Source organism: Drosophila sulfurigaster, chromosome 2L (assembly GCF_023558435.1).
Source record: "Drosophila sulfurigaster albostrigata strain 15112-1811.04 chromosome 2L, ASM2355843v2, whole genome shotgun sequence".
Lineage (NCBI taxonomy): Eukaryota > Metazoa > Arthropoda > Insecta > Diptera > Drosophilidae > Drosophila > Drosophila sulfurigaster.
The window spans coordinates 12,110,402-12,127,639 of NC_084881.1; the positions used below are offsets into that span (position 1 = coordinate 12,110,402).

The 17,238-nt window shown below is 34.5% G+C and overlaps 3 protein-coding genes and 1 long non-coding RNA gene across 12 annotated transcripts in view; 2 read left to right on the top strand and 2 right to left on the bottom strand.

Moving 5' to 3' along the window:
* LOC133835255 (fibrinogen-like protein 1) overlaps positions 1-17,238 on the bottom strand; it is a 150,125-nt gene that overhangs the window by 44,797 nt on the left and 88,090 nt on the right. The gene's annotated exons all lie outside the window — the stretch shown is intronic.
* LOC133850560 (fibroleukin-like) lies at positions 1,352-2,515 on the top strand. Its single transcript, XM_062286684.1, has 2 exons — positions 1,352-2,047; positions 2,117-2,515. The coding sequence occupies exons 1-2, from the start codon at positions 1,398-1,400 to the stop codon at positions 2,223-2,225; spliced, it is 759 nt and encodes a 252-aa protein (XP_062142668.1). The 5' UTR covers positions 1,352-1,397; the 3' UTR covers positions 2,226-2,515.
* On the bottom strand, positions 3,777-5,570 carry LOC133835267 (dnaJ homolog subfamily C member 28). Its single transcript, XM_062265260.1, has 3 exons — positions 5,229-5,570; positions 4,982-5,110; positions 3,777-4,925 (listed from the first exon to the last, which is right to left on the bottom strand). Exons 2-3 carry the CDS (start codon positions 5,084-5,086, stop codon positions 3,933-3,935), a joined length of 1,098 nt encoding a protein of 365 aa, XP_062121244.1. The 5' UTR covers positions 5,087-5,110; positions 5,229-5,570; the 3' UTR covers positions 3,777-3,932.
* Positions 5,748-17,238, top strand: part of LOC133835289 (uncharacterized) — a 115,162-nt gene continuing 103,671 nt past the window's right edge. For 3 of the 5 annotated variants that reach the window (XR_009893538.1, XR_009893539.1, XR_009893540.1), the window contains exons 1-2: positions 5,748-6,003; positions 9,922-11,350. This is a non-coding gene — a long non-coding RNA (uncharacterized LOC133835289). The remainder of the gene's footprint in view (positions 6,004-9,921; positions 11,351-17,238) is intronic. The other 2 variants (XR_009893536.1, XR_009893537.1) reach the window with 1 other exon arrangement.

The window sequence follows — 17,238 nt, forward strand, 5'->3', positions numbered from 1 at the left end:
CCCAATTGAGCCTTAGAAACAAAGTCCTGCTGTACAAAGTGATATTAAAGCCTATATGGACGTACTGGATTCAGCTGGATACTGCAACGTTTCCAAAGCATTACTCTGCGAAGATTAGCTAAAGCACCTTTCTATGTAATAAACCAGGTCATCCACAAGGACCTTGAGATTCCAAGTGTAACCAAAGAAGTTAAAAGGTTCGCTTTAAAGTATCAGGAGAGACTGGATCAACACTGCAACCCGCTTGACAATAGCCAACATCGCCGACGGCTGAAAAGGCACCACTCCCTTGATCATCCCTTTAGACCACCCAAAAGAGTGGTAGTAAACACAATTTCTTGTAAATATCCCCTACTTGTAAAATAAAATTAAAATTTTTCTTTCATTCTCTTCGTCATGAAATTTACATAGTATTATCTTCAGATAGATAGATTGTAAAAAAGAATATAACAAAAAATATATATTCGTATATATGTTTATATTTATTTAATTATTATAATTTTATTTATTTTTTCAAATTTAAAAAAAATTACAGACAATCATCCGACATTGAAATCTCTTCTACCGATAGAGAATCTAGGGCCCAGACACTAGGTTATCATTACTTGACCTCTCTCGTTCAGATCTATTGAGCGGAATCCACATCCGCTTCAGATTTTCAATAACTTTAACGAAATACGAGATTCAGTTCCAAATTCATTTTGTTTGCGGGCAGTCGAAACATTTAAAATGGGCAGAATAAAATTTAATGGAGTTTTCTTACTGATGGTCCTTCAAATATTTTTCTTGGCTACAACAACTGGAAATAAAGTGAGATCAAAGACATAATACTAAGAAGAATAAAGAGTGCTTAAAGTGTATACGTTTTCTTCCTATCAGACGTGTGAATCAGACCAAAAAAATAGAAGAACAGTGCCGGCTTCATACGTATAAAACTGTGAAACCTTTGCTCGATTACTTCAGGCAGGTTAGAAATGAGTTAGAACAAAGTGAAACTAAGGAAAAGCTGATAAGTGAATTAAATTCTGATCTTATGGAAAAATATCATGAAATTGTAAGAATTCATGAAACATTCATGAAGGAGGCAGATTTATTAAATGAGTATAAAAACAAAGTAATCAAAGGGGAAAACGATTTGCAATTGTGTCTAAATAAAGTTGATAAATCTGAATCTGAAATTAATTCACAACAAAATATTATTCTTAAATTAAAAGAACAACTAACAGATAAATCCACCAATTTAGAAAGTTGTGAAGTTCAATTAATATCTGTTAATTCAAAATTAATTCAAAAAGATGAAAATATAAAAATATTTAGTGAGAATATTAAAAATAACACAGAACATCAGAAAACTCTTGAGTTGGAATTTGAGAAGAGTAAATCTATATTAATAAAGCATGAAAAAAGATATTCAGTTATGTCGTTCAGAAATCAACAAATTAAATACGACATCAGAGAACATTAGAGAAGAACAGAACAAGTATCAATTGAAATTAACAGAAAGTGAAACTAAGCTAAGTCAATCTGAACTTGATAAATTAACTCCCACAACATGTCTCCCTTTCGGAGATTATTCAGGAGTTCATCAACTCAATGTCTCTGGCATAGGTTTATTCAATGTTTTGTGCGATAGTCAGTTAGCTGGACCTGGATGGATTGTAATACAACAACGAGTTGGGGGAGATGAGAATTTCACTAGGGATTGGGCAACGTATCGCAAAGGTTTCGGTTCTTTTGAAAGTGATTTCTTTCTTGGATTAGAGAAAATTCATCGTATCACGAGCTTGCAGCGTTTCGAACTTTACATACATTTGGTTGCTGAGAATGGAAGAACGTACAACGCTCGTTATGACGACTTCAAAATATCTGATGAAGATAATGGATTTGCACTGAGTTTGGGTAAATTCAGTGGAACTATTTATGATGGCATGAGATACAATGAAAACATGAAATTCACAACATTCGATCACGACAACGACACATATGATGATGACAATTGCGCAAACTGGGGTAAAAGTGGCTGGTGGTACAATGATTGTTATACTTGGTAAATATTGCAAATTTTTATTTTTGAAAGAATACACATAATTATAGATTTTTGTTGTTTTTTATGCAGTAATTTAAATGTACCAAATGGGAATCTAGGTTGGTGGGACACTATTAATTATATTTCACTTAAAGAAGTTAAGATGCTAATTCGCCCCAAAGAAGCGATGAAGAAGTGATAAACTGAAAAGCTGAAATTCCCATATTTGACTCAATTCTGTAATCATTTATATATAATTGGTGCATTAAGAAATTGCGTTCTGAAAACTAAAACGATCGTCTATTTAATGCAGCGATTTATTTTTTGAATGGAAATAGATCAGTTTTTATTGCATTTATTATATGCTTTGAAGTAGCAAATTTTTAATCTTTAGACGCTTTCAATAGAGGTGGAAATACTTAAAAGTCAGTAAACTTATGATTACCCTGTATATATCCTTTCAGCCGAACCTTGAATATTAATGTGATTTAAATGAAATGATCTTCACATATTCGTTTCTTATTTAAACATAAATGATGCAGGTTTGCTACTAATAATACATAAAAAATTTTGTTTTCGGTAATAATAATTACACAAAGCAGTGTATTATAGTATTTATTTTCCACTTATTAGACAGATGAATGCGATTAACAAATGGAAGAACAGTGCCGGACTTATAACTATACAAGTAAGAAAGCTACAGTCGAGTGTGCTCGACTGTGAGATACCCGCTACCCATTTTGAATAAAAGCTAAATATTGCGATATTATTCTCAAAATATACCAAAAATACTACAAAATATTGAAAATTTACCAAATAGTATATTTGGTATATCGATGTAGTACCGCATTCAAAATATATGATTTGCGGGGGCGGAATTGGGCGTGGCAAAAATTTGTAAACTTGATCTACGTGCAAACATAACAAATGTTGTCGATATAAATTATGCTCTATCTCTTATATTCTCTGAGATCCAGTGTTTCATACGGACAGACAGACAGACGGACATGGCTAGATCGTCTCGGCTGTTGATGCTGATCAAGAATATATATACTTCATAGGGTCGGAGAGGCCTCGTTCTACCTGTTACATACATTTTCTACTGGCACAAAGTTATAGTGCCCTTCTACCCTATAAAAATCATTAACTATAAATTGTATAAGTAAAAACTCAAAAAATCTGAATTCGAATTTTATTAAATATTGCAGTTAATTTGGTTTTGTTTTTTTTTTTAGGAGATTGTTTAGAAATAGTTATTGTACTGTATTTTTAATACAATAATTTTAAATATCACATTTTAAAATAAATTCAATTACATTTTAATTGGTATTATTAGTTGTATTGATGACAAGAATTAATGTGTTATATTATTTTATTATTTTACCATCACTTTCTCAAAGAAAGAATTATTGCAGATAAGAAACAGATGTTTTTAAATGTTTTCCATAAGGAGTAATTTAAATATTCAAATTTTTGTCATACCAACAATACAGAAAGTACTTACGTTCCGTTGGTAAGAAATATTCTGCAAATATTTCAACCATAATTGTTCGTAAAAATCGAACAAAATTTACTTGCACAAATTATATTATATATTATATTAATTTAATGAATTGTGTTGTAAAAGAATTCTCAAAATTTAACTAATATTCTAACCATTTAATAATAACAATTCAAATATTAACAATTCTATTCATTTACTGTTGTAAAATAAAACTTATATATTAACGATTAAGTTTACTAAGCTGAATAATGAATTGAATTTAAAATTTATTAATAGAATAACAAGTTTTTTTTTGGTTTTACCAAAGTGTTAACAATAAATCAACAGTCATTTATATTATCTAATTTACTAATATCACCAATTGTTTACAAACATATACAGCCAATTATTGTTGCAGTCATCTCAGAATCCCATGCTGGAGAAGAAAGTGACCATGAAGTTCCTCTCCTTGACCTCAGCTTTGGATTTGACGCTTTGCTTGGGTCGTGGAAGATTGCGCTGTAAATTCGGTTCCTTGAAGATACTTTCGGCTAATTTATCCAGGTGCTGGCGAAAGAACTGATTCTCCAAAATGGGTACAATCAGATTGTACTTGTCAATTAATTTGTTCAATTCTCGAACTTGCTCTTTATGCAGTTGAGCAAAGGATTGCCAAGATGCCTGTTGATCAGAGTTCGTTAGCGGCCAATCTCCGTAGAAGCTGCGTTCCTTGCGGATTTGTTGTTTGAGCTCTTGGACAGCTTCGCGTATATCGCGGCTCATCATTATCCATTCTGGGGTGAAGCCATTGTCCAGCATAATCTTGTTTAGTTTGTGAGTGGTAAAATCCAAATAAGGATTCTGCATTTGAGCCGTGGACAACGGTTTGCCAGCGCCATTCAAATTATTGAAATCTCCCTTGGACATGGCTTCCTGTATAAGATCCTCGACCACACGCTCAATGCCATACTTGGTTTTAATGGCATGTTTGCCATAGTAACTTCCTCCTCCTGGTTTCTTCTGCATCAAATCCGATTCTCCAGCCGCCGCCTTCTCGATGCGATGTTCCAGGACACGCTCCTGAGCCTTCATGGCACGCACCTGTTGATATTGCTTCTGACGCTGAAAGGGAGTTCCTATGCCAATGCCATCGTTCGATAGATACTGACGATGCTGTGGAGCTGTGTGTTTGATATCAAACTCCAACGGTTCATCATCGTTCTCGCTGATGTTGCGTCGCCCTTTGGCGAATTTCTCTTGCAGCACACGGAAAGCTTCGTCGACTTGTTGAAAACGTTCACTACTTGCTTCGTCGCTGTCCGCATCGGGATGGACACGCTTCACCAGATCCAGATACGCTTGACGAACGGTATTTTGATCGGCGCTCTCATGTACACCGAGGATGCGATAACATTGCTGTAAAGTAGCGTAATGTTAATTTATATTGGCAGCGGATTTCTCAGGGAACTCACCTGGTAAACTTCACGGCGTTTTAAGTGCAAAGCGCGAGATGGCAGAGCAGTCTTTGACTTTACTAAAGTACCCAACAAATTGGTTTTTTTCAACATTCTCCACATTTAAATTACAGCTCAACTGGCACACTGAGAATTCAAACAAAACAAATGTTAACATTATTATTCAATCGATGGCACACGACCAAGTAAATAAAGTTCAATAAATAAATCAAGAAACATAGACAATCATTGCTAAAATACATACCATATTTAAGACCAACGTAATTGCATTAAATTTGATTTTTTTGACTGCACAATTTAATTGAATTTATCACAACTGCAACTCCAGCCGCAGTGTTATTTTGCCGCTAACAGCTGATTTACATGAATGTTATTGCCAGCAACACTGCTCGCATTTACAGTCTAATTTAAATGGTTCAAATATTTCGGCAATCTTATCCAATTTTGCTTTTAATTTTTTATTTTCATTATTTAAATTTAAAATATATATATTTCACCAGCTCTATGCAAGATTTGCACAGTCTGGCCAGCATAAAACATCTGTTGCTGTTTAATATTTACATATTGGAGGCTACCTGTTAATGCATTTGCTAAGAGCAGCACCGTTACTCAAAATGGCTCTGTACGGATTGCAGCTGTCAGTGTTGTTTACAATAGTGTTATCTAAATCGGTTATCGGATGAGCATTGTGGTGTGACCATTTCTTGTGACATTTATTAAATTGGCGTGACCAGATTTTTGGGTAATTGCAAACAGCTGTTGAATTTTTGCCATACTGCGGTCACACAGTACCAAAAAAAACTCGTTGCACACAACAGCAAAACACGCAACAAAAAAATTAAAATATTAATTCGATTTAAAACAAAACGCATTACAATTAAAAGCAAACAATGAGTGCCAGCCAAGTGCCTCAATTGGCCGGATATGTGTAAATCAAGTGCAGTGCAATTAGCAATACAAAAATTTGTTTAATATAGCCTACATACAAATACAAATACAAAAAAAAGAAATATTTTTTCGTAAGTGTCGCAGAATTTACTAGTTGCTGTTGGTGTATGCGTGCCCCACTCGTGCTTGTGTGTGTGCGTTTACGTGTGTGTTCGTATGTGTAAGCATGTGTAATTGTGTTAGTGACTTTGACTGCATTTTGCGTACGTTTTTCTTTTGTTGTTGATTAAAATGTAATACATAAAAAAAAAACAACAACAACAAAGTCGCAAGGCAATAGCCGCCCTAAACACAACAACAACAATTAATTTGCTGCTATACAACACTACAACACTGGTGAAAGAGAAACACACACACACCAAAAAAAATAGCAGCATGTCGCATTCAATGTATGCGTGTGCGAGTGTGTGTGTGTGTCGCTGTCGTCGTCTCGTCACAACGTTTGCATGTGTGCGTGCGTGTGTGTGTTGATTAGTAGTATTTGTGTTAAATAATGTTTAAACATTTCTTTATTTCGCACAACGACAACAACAACAATATTTTTGATGCGTTTGCATTTTAATTCAAAAAGGTGAGTAACTTAACATCAGTTTATATATTTTTGTTATAAACAAATGCCACACACAAGAGTTGTAAGTCAAAAGTTTGCCCCTTCTCTCTCCTGCTACAAAACATTTTTGCACGCTCGCTCTCCCTGTCTCGTTGTCGCCTCGCTCTTAATTTCATTGCGCCTCATTTTTTTAGTGTAATTTTTGTAGTTGTCTTTTTTTTTAAATTTTAATTTGCTATGCGCGATTCGCGCGCTTATTGTGAATGCGCAAAGCACACAAACAAAACGTCAAATGTCAGACAAGCCGCCACTCTCTCTCTTGAGTCGCTCTCCCGCTCTTGCTCTCTCCACACTCCCGCTCTCAGTAAGTGTCTGCGTGTGTGAGTCTGATTTGTTTTTGTACAATTTACTTTTGATGTGCAAAAACTAAAAACTCTTGTTTGAAACACGTAAATCAACTAATTTTTGCTTTTGCTACTGCTCTTGAATTGTTTTTGCTTTTGCTGTTATTGCTATGTATTTATTCTATTATCTGTGCAACTCACACATAAACACGCCTGGGCAACACACACGTACACATACACCTTAACACATTTCTGATAAGACTTTTAATTGTTTGAAACTGACATGCCAATAAAAACTAAAGAAAAATGCTCGACTATAAAATTGTTTATTTTTAGCACAAATTTCGCACAATTTTAATCGGCAGAAAAATTATCAAATAGAAAATTTAATTGTATGCACCTTTCAAATACTGCATAAAGTTAGTTTTTAAATTCTTATCGAACATCCAGCATTGAGAGCGTTGTTATCGATAAAAGCTGACGTAATGTTGTAAATTTGCGTCTCATTCAAAGTCTATCAAAGGTCGCTAGATGAGCATCTTAAATCTTTGAGCCTCGCAAAGTATTTTCTCTATGTAATTCGTAATTCTTCAAACAAATCTGTAATGGTGCTAATTGACGGATCTTTAATATGTTGGTGATCCCCCATAACAATTATTAGTATTTATCTAAACGAGCATTTAATACAATAACACATTTCATAAAGTCAAACAAACAAAACCAATAGCATTTTGATGTTGTTGTCGTTATTCGCACGGTTTCAAATTCCAATGCATTGGCAACACTAACATTAACTAGCAACAACAAACACACGCATGCAGACACACACGCACACCAGGCAAAAGTAACAACAAACAACAGGCGAAAACGTCAGGCGCGCTCTCTCTCGCTTGCTCTCTTTACTCTGTTTTTTGCTCTCAAACATTCATTCACAATTTTTATTGTCGCCGCGAGCGAAAGAGCGCACAAAACGGAATGCGCGGCAAAAACGTAGCAAACATATGTTGTTGTTGTCGTACAACAATACATTTTCGATACAATTTTTGAACAATTGAACTAAATACTTTTTTTTAATGATCTTCGCAAAACGCAGTGCATCAGCAATGTTTGTGTGTGCGCCTTTAACTCATCGTAAGATATTTTGCTGGCGCTCTCTCTCAAGTTTTGTCTCTCGCACTTTCCCAAGGCGAACTTTGCAGAGCGTGAGCGCCACCTGTTAATTAACAGTGCCTTAACATGCACAATTTGAGTCGAACATTGCTCTCCGCTAAGCACATTTAACATACCCGGTTAGCAGTTTGGCGCCAGTGTTAACAGTTTTGTTTTTTGTTGTTCCAACAGTAACAGAACGACGTCGCGCCGCATAAGATGTGTATGGAAAAAGCGAATAGCGACAAATCGTGAAATTTTTTTCTCATCCATCTGTACACGCGCCCGTCGAATCTAAAACGCCATGCTAAATAATAATAATAAATAAATATGAAATAGAAATTATTGAATAAATCAAAGTGTGTGTTAAAAGAAGTGCAATAAAGTGCAAGCAAAGAGCAAAAAAAGAAAATCAAATCAAATGTGAAAAGCAAATTCAAATGTAAAAGCAAAAGCAAAATTCAAATATATATTGTTATGCATATATATAATGTATATGTATGTGTAATACGTAAGTTGTATTTATTAATTATTTATGACAAAGCAATAAAAACAAAACGCGTCACAATTACTCTGTTGCCGTCGCAGTCGCCGTCGTCGCAGTCGCAAGTAGAGCAACGCCGCGTTACCGTCGCTGCCGCCTGCCGCCCCCTGTTGACCAACGGGCCAACTAAACACGCATACACACACACGTACACGCATCCATATACTTGAAATACAAATACATGCACAGTGCGAATTATTTTTATTATTATCGCTCTCGCTCGCTCTCTCGCTTACTCGCTCAGACTCTAACAGCGCCTTTTGCAAATGTTATGCAAATAATTAATTAAAGCAAATAGCAAAAACAACAGCCACAGCAGCAGCTACAACAGTATAAAACACACTAAATTTCGCTTTCGCAAAGACAAAAAAATAACGTTATAGAAAAAGTGAAATGCGCATTGACTTCAAAGTTGTCTTTTTTTTTTGTAAAATTTTTCAAACGTACTCTCTCGTACGCTCTCGCTCGCACGTAACGGAACTGCCGCCAAGACACTCTTATTGCTGTTGTTGTTGCTGCTGTTAGGCAGCGGCGTCAAGCACAAAAAACGGGTATGCGTGCGTTGCCCTTTGGGTTGAGTTTGCCTATAACATCAGCAGCAGCAACAACAACAACTGTGCATAACATAATGAATGAAATGCTACAAAAACAACAACAATAACAGCGCAGGCAATTTTGTATGCTCTCTCACACACACACAACCACAGACAAGCATAAATACATAAGAATTTAGCGTATGCTGAGGCCATGTGACTGTATGAGTATTTATGTACATATGAAATCATTACACGTTGTGTCGTTTGACTTGTGCTCATCTTGCTGTTGTTGTTGTTCTTGCTGTGAAGTACATTTTTTGATTTTTATTTAACACCTGCTGTTTTTCCATCAACAACGCATCCAAAGTCGCAGCTGCTGATACAAGCTACGAGAGCGTTGGCAACACAACTCGTGCCTTGCTTACAAATGTGGTTGGCAACGCTGCTCAATGCAATAGCGATCAACAGCTGTTAAGCAAAGAGTGAGAGAGGGAGAGTGCATGAGAGAGAATTTGAGCCGAGAGAGAGGTCAAACTGACAGTGAGAGAGCCCTTAAATATCCTTGTGTGTGTGTGTGTTGTTGTTGTTGTTGCTAATGTTGATGTTGTTGTTATTACTTATGTAAACTTTTCGTTAGAGAGCGTTATGGATAGAGAAGGATGACACTATAAAATATCGTATTCTTTGTAATGATTGTTGTACTTGTTGTTGTTAAATATTTTTCGTGTATCTCAAACTTTTCGAGTATCTGGTCACACACAAAAGAAAATAAGCACATACACAGACAAATACATTTATGTTGTTGATATTATTGGGTGCATTATCATCGTGATCATCTTTTTTAATAATGCAATTTCACTTTACAGCCCAGAAAAACACAAAACAAAACGAAAACTTAATAATAAATCATAATTAAAAGCGCCTCAACAAAACAAGCAATAAATAATACAACAAGAAAGCCGAGCAAAACACAAAACAAAAAAAATGTATAAATAAAATAATAGAATAATATACATATATATATAATTATTGAAAACATCGTAGCCATTAGCTTTAACAAAAACAAAAACAACCTAACAAAACGCATAACATTTTATGAGCAGCAAACTTATAAAGCCTATAAAAAGTACGCCTTCCAATAGTTATTATACTATTATATATATATATATACAATATATCGTTATATATACATGCATACATCATTACATCATTACTTACATGCAAATATTGTAGCACTTGGACAAAATGCAAAAATTTCGATAATGCGAAAAGTGCGTTAAACGATGCAATCAAATCTTTAACTAATACATTAATTAATATTAATTCCAAATCGTATATACACCAACTATATATACACGCATATATTTCATATAACAACGAACAACAACTAAATAATTATAATTATTATCAGCTTGCTAACAACTATAAAGAAAAAAACATAAAACAAAATTCACCGCAATTACTTTAGCAAATTTACTTTAAACAAAATAAGAATATATATTAAATTAGATATAAAAAATATTAGCAAGTGCATATTCTAAAATTAAACAACAACAATTTTTCTATGCGCCCAAAGTGCTTAAGTAACAACGACAACAACAAGAACAACAACAAATATCAATTTCCCCATAAGAACAACAACAACAACAACAATAATAACATGAAAAACACACCAACAACAATGTAAAATAACAACAAAATCAACCTCAATCAACACTGTAAATCGAGCAATATTACTCATACAAAAATTATTAAACTTATAATTGTTAAATGTTAACTAAACCAACACAGCAACAACAACAACAACAACATCAACACCAACGCCAGCAACCTGCCAATAATAAAAACAAGAGGAAAAGTAACACCAAAAACAAACAACAACAACAACAACAACAACAGCAACCACAACTCATGCGGTGCTCAAAAGCCATCGCCAACTTTAACCTCTTCTCAACAAGAGCAGCACAAAATCAACAACAACTATTTCAACAACAACAGCAACAACAACAAGTGTTTAAAGCTACAGAGAGCAACGGCGTCGCCAATCGCCAATCGCTCTCAATATCTCAGGAGTTGTTGTTGTTGCACAATTATTAACGTTGGATTAACCTTCCCCCCACCACCACCACCACCACCTTTCGTCACCAGCCAACCAAGGTTCTAATGTAGGGGAAATACCAGCAACAACAACAACAACAACAATCGCGTCAACAGCAGCAACAGCAAACGACAACAACCACAACGTCAGCAGCAACGGGACATGGATATTCATATGAAAAAACTAACGAAACCACGGTAAGTTTACATTCACAATTACTATATACTATAATATACCATACTATATACTATATATTATATATATAATACTACCTTCCATACCAATATCCTCTAACGATTTATCGATAAGGGGGAAAACCTTTAAAATCAAGGGGTTTTTCTTAAATGATTGACGGGGAATTTCCTTAAAAAAAAAACACAATTTAAAAGGCATGAAATCGTAATATCATCGTTGTGTAAATTGATTTTCTCGCTTTTTTTCAAAATTTGAATTGTTATAGAATGATAACAAAGTGTTATTTAATCATACAGTGAAGTATTAAATACAATATTACTACTGTTTTGCTTTTCGTATATGATCTGTTTTAATACATTTTAAATGTTAACTTCTTTTCGAGATCTGTTTAGTAAACTTTCGGTATGGGAATGGTAAAAACAACTGAAATTTTAATCAAGTTTTTTATAGCTCTAAACACTTATCTTGTTTGGAAAGATAAGACATTTATTTTTAACAATCAACAAATGAATTTTAATGAATAAGATTGCAGCTGAGGCGAAGAGCTTTTAAAACATCCCCTGGGATTCTTTCTTTTCGTAGTGTCAAAATACTTTATGTTATGATGTTATGTTAATACTTAAGATGCTCGTATAGTTTCTATTTATAATCTATACTGGGATAATTAGTAAATTTTGTGAAAGAAGATATTGGTTGTCTATTTTAGGTGTGAATTTGAATTTCTTACTTTGGAAAATAATATTTGTCTGTTCACATTTGCGGTTGTTATTTTCAAAATTGGCGGTATTATTTTCCTCAATGTAAATCTTGAACAGTTTTCTCATCGTTTCCCCAAATATTCCAATGTTTGAGATTCATGTTGTCTTGAATGAAAATCAGTTTATAAATTAGTCTATTAAGTGTTTAGTTAATTATAGTTCTGGACTATATAAAAAGATCGTTTATTTGAAATAGGGTTTTAATAGGTTTGTCATCGTTTCCAAATGAAAATAAGCTCAGCATATTCCCCGAGCAGTTTTGTAATACGCAAAAGATATTCAATATAAACAAGACAAGCTGCTTTTCCCTAATGCCACATTACTCACACATACTCACACATACACACACACACACACATGAACATGGGAAAATGATGCGGAAATTCGCAGACACAAGTTTTCTTTCCATTTGCTGCTTTTGGTGGGTTCCGAGTATAAAACTTTTCTCATTTCAACCCTTTTTATATTCTTTATATTATTTTCGCCTGTGCTTCTCTATTTCGCTGTCGCTTCTTTTCTTGCTCTGCTTCTTCATCACTGTCTTCTTCTTCCTCTCCTTCTTCTTGTTGGGCTATCAATGAGCTGCGGCGACCACTAAAATGTATAATTGAAAATTGCACGCCCACATTACGACTTTGCAATGCCGCCTGAAATGGAGTGAGTGAGACAGCACTACCAAATGCTCCCCAGTTGCTTTTAGCGCCATACAATAAACAGAGCAAAAGCAGCAAAAGCAACTAGAGTATGAAGATAACAGATGGAACCAAAGTGAGAGAGGGACGGAGGGAGGAATATGTGCTGTCAAGTTTGCGGTTTTTTAACTCGCTCCCGCTCTCTCTCTCTCCTCTTGCCGCTACAATTTAGTGTGGCCACCTTGACCAAAGTAGAAAAATCTAAAAGTTTTTTTTCTCTTCTTTCTTTCTACTTTACGTACGAGTTTATAGTAGATTTTAGCCGGCGTTGTCGTCGTCGTCGCCACGCACTGTTTCATTCCCCTCACTCTCTCTACTCCCCACTCCCAACTCTCCACTCTCCACTCTACTTCACTTTAAGCATTGTGTGCAGTCTTCGCTGCAATTTGTCGAAAAGTTTTACTGTGCGCTAAAAGTTTAACCATAACAGATTTCTTTGCTGCGCTCCAACAACGTCCATTTCTTGAGGGCCGAAAAACTCAAACTCGCAACTTCTCAATTTGACTCTCTGTCTCTGACTGAAATCTTCTCTCACCCCCCCAACTTCCCTAATACTCTCATGCTTATTACCCTCTGTGCTGTGGGTTGTCGGCGCAGTTAACAACCGTATAAACCTGCATACCTAATTTGACGAGCTCAACCAGTTTCATTAGATATTTTCATTTGTAAAAACTTTTGCTTGTTTGTTCGTTCGTCTGTTTGTTTGTTTGTTTTTCTTTCATAATCAACAAGCTGCTGCAAAGAGACGAACGGCATTTTCTGCTCGCTCGCGCCCCATAAAACTGAATTAGTTATTTGGAAAATTCAGATACCGAGTGAGAGAATTTCTCAGTTACGAGCTCGATTTGAATTATTGCACACTTTGAGCACATTTTTATTAAGCAGAAATATCATGTTTTTTTTATCTTTTTTTTTTTTTATTTGATCAATCACAATTGTAATATATTTGCCTATGCTGTAAAAACGAAATCAAATTTGTTACAGAATATTTATTACAACATTTTAGATCTCAAACTTAAAGAAGTTTTGCTAAAGTCCTCAAAGGAAAATATTCTTTAAAATAAAGTATTTTATTTATTTACAAAGGAAATTAAAATGGTTACAGAATATTTATGACAACATTTTAGATCTTAAATTTCAACAAGTTTAAATAAAGTCATTTAAAGAAAGTACATATTTGTAAAGCTAAGGTATATTAACACATTTGTATTATTAAAAAACAAAAATTTTGAAAAATATCCAAGCTAAGCAAAGTAATTAATTTTACTTCTAACTACATATGGAATATCAATTCAAATAATAATATCATTCATCAATAAAATTATACTAAATATATAAGAAAATTTAAATTAACCATTAATAAAGAATAATTCTTTAAGACACAAACAATTTCAATACATTTTTCTAAGCTAAACAAGTGTATTTTTTATCACTTTTAGTAACACAAATCATATTTACATTTAGTCTTATTTTGATATTTATATAAACTTCTCTTAAAAGATGCTTTAAACCAACAACAACTCGTTGCAATATGCTTATTTAAAGCTGTAAAAGCATTAGCGATATATTTTCTTTGTGTGCAAATTGAAAATGCGCAGATAAAATTTTAATTTTTCTAAAATTGCAATTTTAATGTGTGTCTAACGCGCGAGTTGGCCGCAAATCTCCATCCGACATTCCGCCACTCAATGCTGTCGCTTTTCCCTCTCTGTCGCTCCCTTTCTCGTTTACTCCGTTTTTGTGCCCTTGCCGTGTCCTGGCTGAACACACACACACACACACACTCAACCAGACACAGACACATAGACGACTGCAAGTTTCTGGTTTTTGTGGCTTTACTCATCCTCTCTCTCTCTTTTATTTCCACCTCTCTCACCTAGTCGCTTTCGACCCTCTGTTGTCATGGCTAAAAAGCGAATTTCTTTCGTTGAATTATTTAAATTTGTCAGTGTGTGAATGTGTGTGACTATGAGTTAGTGTGCGTGTGCTTGTGTCAGTTATGAATAGTTAAGTGAGTGCAAGTGCTGCAAGCTGCCTTTTCATTTTCATTATATGCAGAGGCCCCTCTAGGGAACCGAAAGGGCCCCTAATGATAAATGGTATATTGCTATAGCGATTCGCCATCTAAATTTCATTTCCAATGACCTTTCATTCATTATGATGATGTTCACACAACTCGATGATTAGCTTATTTTTCGTTTAAATTGATTCCCTCGTTAAGCCAAGAATGTAGAAGTGTCTTTTCCTCCAATCAAAGTGCCGACTTAATTACCTGTTCTCATTAATTATGTACAAAGAAAGCCAACTAATTGCTTAAAAGCTTTTAAAGTTCAGGGAAATAATTTCACAATTAACCGAAATCATGGATTTATTACGTTTATAATCTGTATTATGTTAAAGTAGTACCTTAACAACACAGTTATGACAAAGTTAAAAAGTAATTTGAAGCAATCGTCTCAAAATTTGTTCAATTTGAAATGTGCTTTGAGCTATGTATGCTAAAAAGCTTCTAAAAGTTTGCATACGCTTTTAAAGTTTATTTGTGACGTAGGCTAATCTGTATTACTTAGGATAATCTGTATTATTTTAAAGTAATACCTAAACAACACAGTTATGACAAAGTTAACAAGTGATTTGATGAAATCTTCACAAATCTTCATACGATTGGGATTTAAGCTTTGTTAAAGCTTCTAAAAGTGTGCATGCGCTTTTAAATTTTATTTGTTACTTATGTTAAGTGGATAATCTGTATTATTTAGAAGTAATACTTAAACAACACAGTTATGACAAAGTTAAAAAGTAATTTGGAGCGATCTTCTCAAATTTTGTACAATTTTAAATGTGTTTTGAGCTTTTGATAAAGCTTCTTAAAGTTTAGATATGCTTTTTAAGTATTTTGTGGTAACTTATACCAAACTTTTCACACAACTTTCAGTTTTAATAACACTTAAATGAATCTCCAGTATTTTCTCTTTTGAAATAAGAATATCCGCTATCAATAAATTGAACTTCCATCTAATTGAAAGCACATAAGAATTTTGTTCCTACCATTATTGATAGATTAAAGGTTATTAAAGCTCATCAGTAAATTAAAGCTCCATCTAATTGAAAATTGGCAAGATTTTTACCTTAAATACTTGCCAGAATAATAATTCGAAATATTCATAGATTAAAGGTTAATAAAGCTCATCTGCAATCAGTAAATGTTTAATTAGCTCTTTCAGCAGTTGCCATTGCCACACAGCTTTTCCTGTTTTCCCATTTCCCATTTTCCCATGCGTCAGTGAAACTTCCCCCGTGCTGCGACACATGTCCAATAATTGTCGCTATCATTGGGTCGCTCATCATTAAGCCAAGGGGAAGCTTAACGGAACGTATACAAAAGGCAAACAAGTTGAATGCGAATGTGAACCCCTCACAAGAGGAAAAATACCGAAGAACAGCACCAAACAAAAAAATACACAATAAGAAATGTGTAATTAAAAGTGGTTGACTGTAAGATACCCGATAAAATGTTGAAAAGTTGCAAAATACTTATCTGAATTAATTTTAAAGTTATTTTCTTAATACTCTTTAATGTTTCTGAGATCTACTTAGTTCTTAATTCCGGAAATTATATACTTTATATACAGTCTGGAATACCTTTATTTTCCTTGGCTACCGGGTGTCAAAAGCACGTATAAATGTTAAGGGAAGTGATTTACTTTATCGATGGACGGACGCATAAAACAATTTGGCAGGCAGTCTGGCTCTCTCTTTTCTTTCGCTCACTCTCTCTGTCTTTGTTGGAGAGCGCATTCTGTAGTGCCATCTCTTTCATTTGCATCCCTCAAGTGGGCGCAGAAACATCTGTCATGGCTGCCCAAAAAAAAATCCTTTTCCTTTTCTGTCTTTTATTCTTTTTTGGCACAACAAAAAAGAATCTAAACGAATCACAGTGTGTTGTGTTGTGTCTGTTCTGTGTTGCGCGATTTTATAAGGTATGAAAATTATATATGCCCGACTGAGCAAAGGAGAAACATTCTCTTCTGGGTGGCAGTCTGAAGTATCCTTAGCATTTCTGACAGAGTCATAAAACTTGCGCGCAGGAAAAGTTTTGCACGCTTTCCTCTGATTTCACTCCTGCCTTCAGCCTGCTTTACATCCTTTCAAAACTGTTGCTGATTTATGATCTATGCTGGAGAGAGGGAAAGAGGGAATGCGAATGGGAATGGGAAACTGTCTGTTTAGTTTACATTCTCGCTCTCCAAGTTTGTGTGTGTGTCGCATTAAAATGACATAATAAAATGTATAATTTCGACATAAAAACTGGCAATCCTCTAGAGATTTCTTTCCCCCCCTATCTCTCTCTCTCTCTCCTTTCGTCTGCTGTCCGGTTTGGTTTGCCTTTTGATTGTTGACTCTACGTGCGGCATATCAATTAGGTGTGTAGGTCAATAG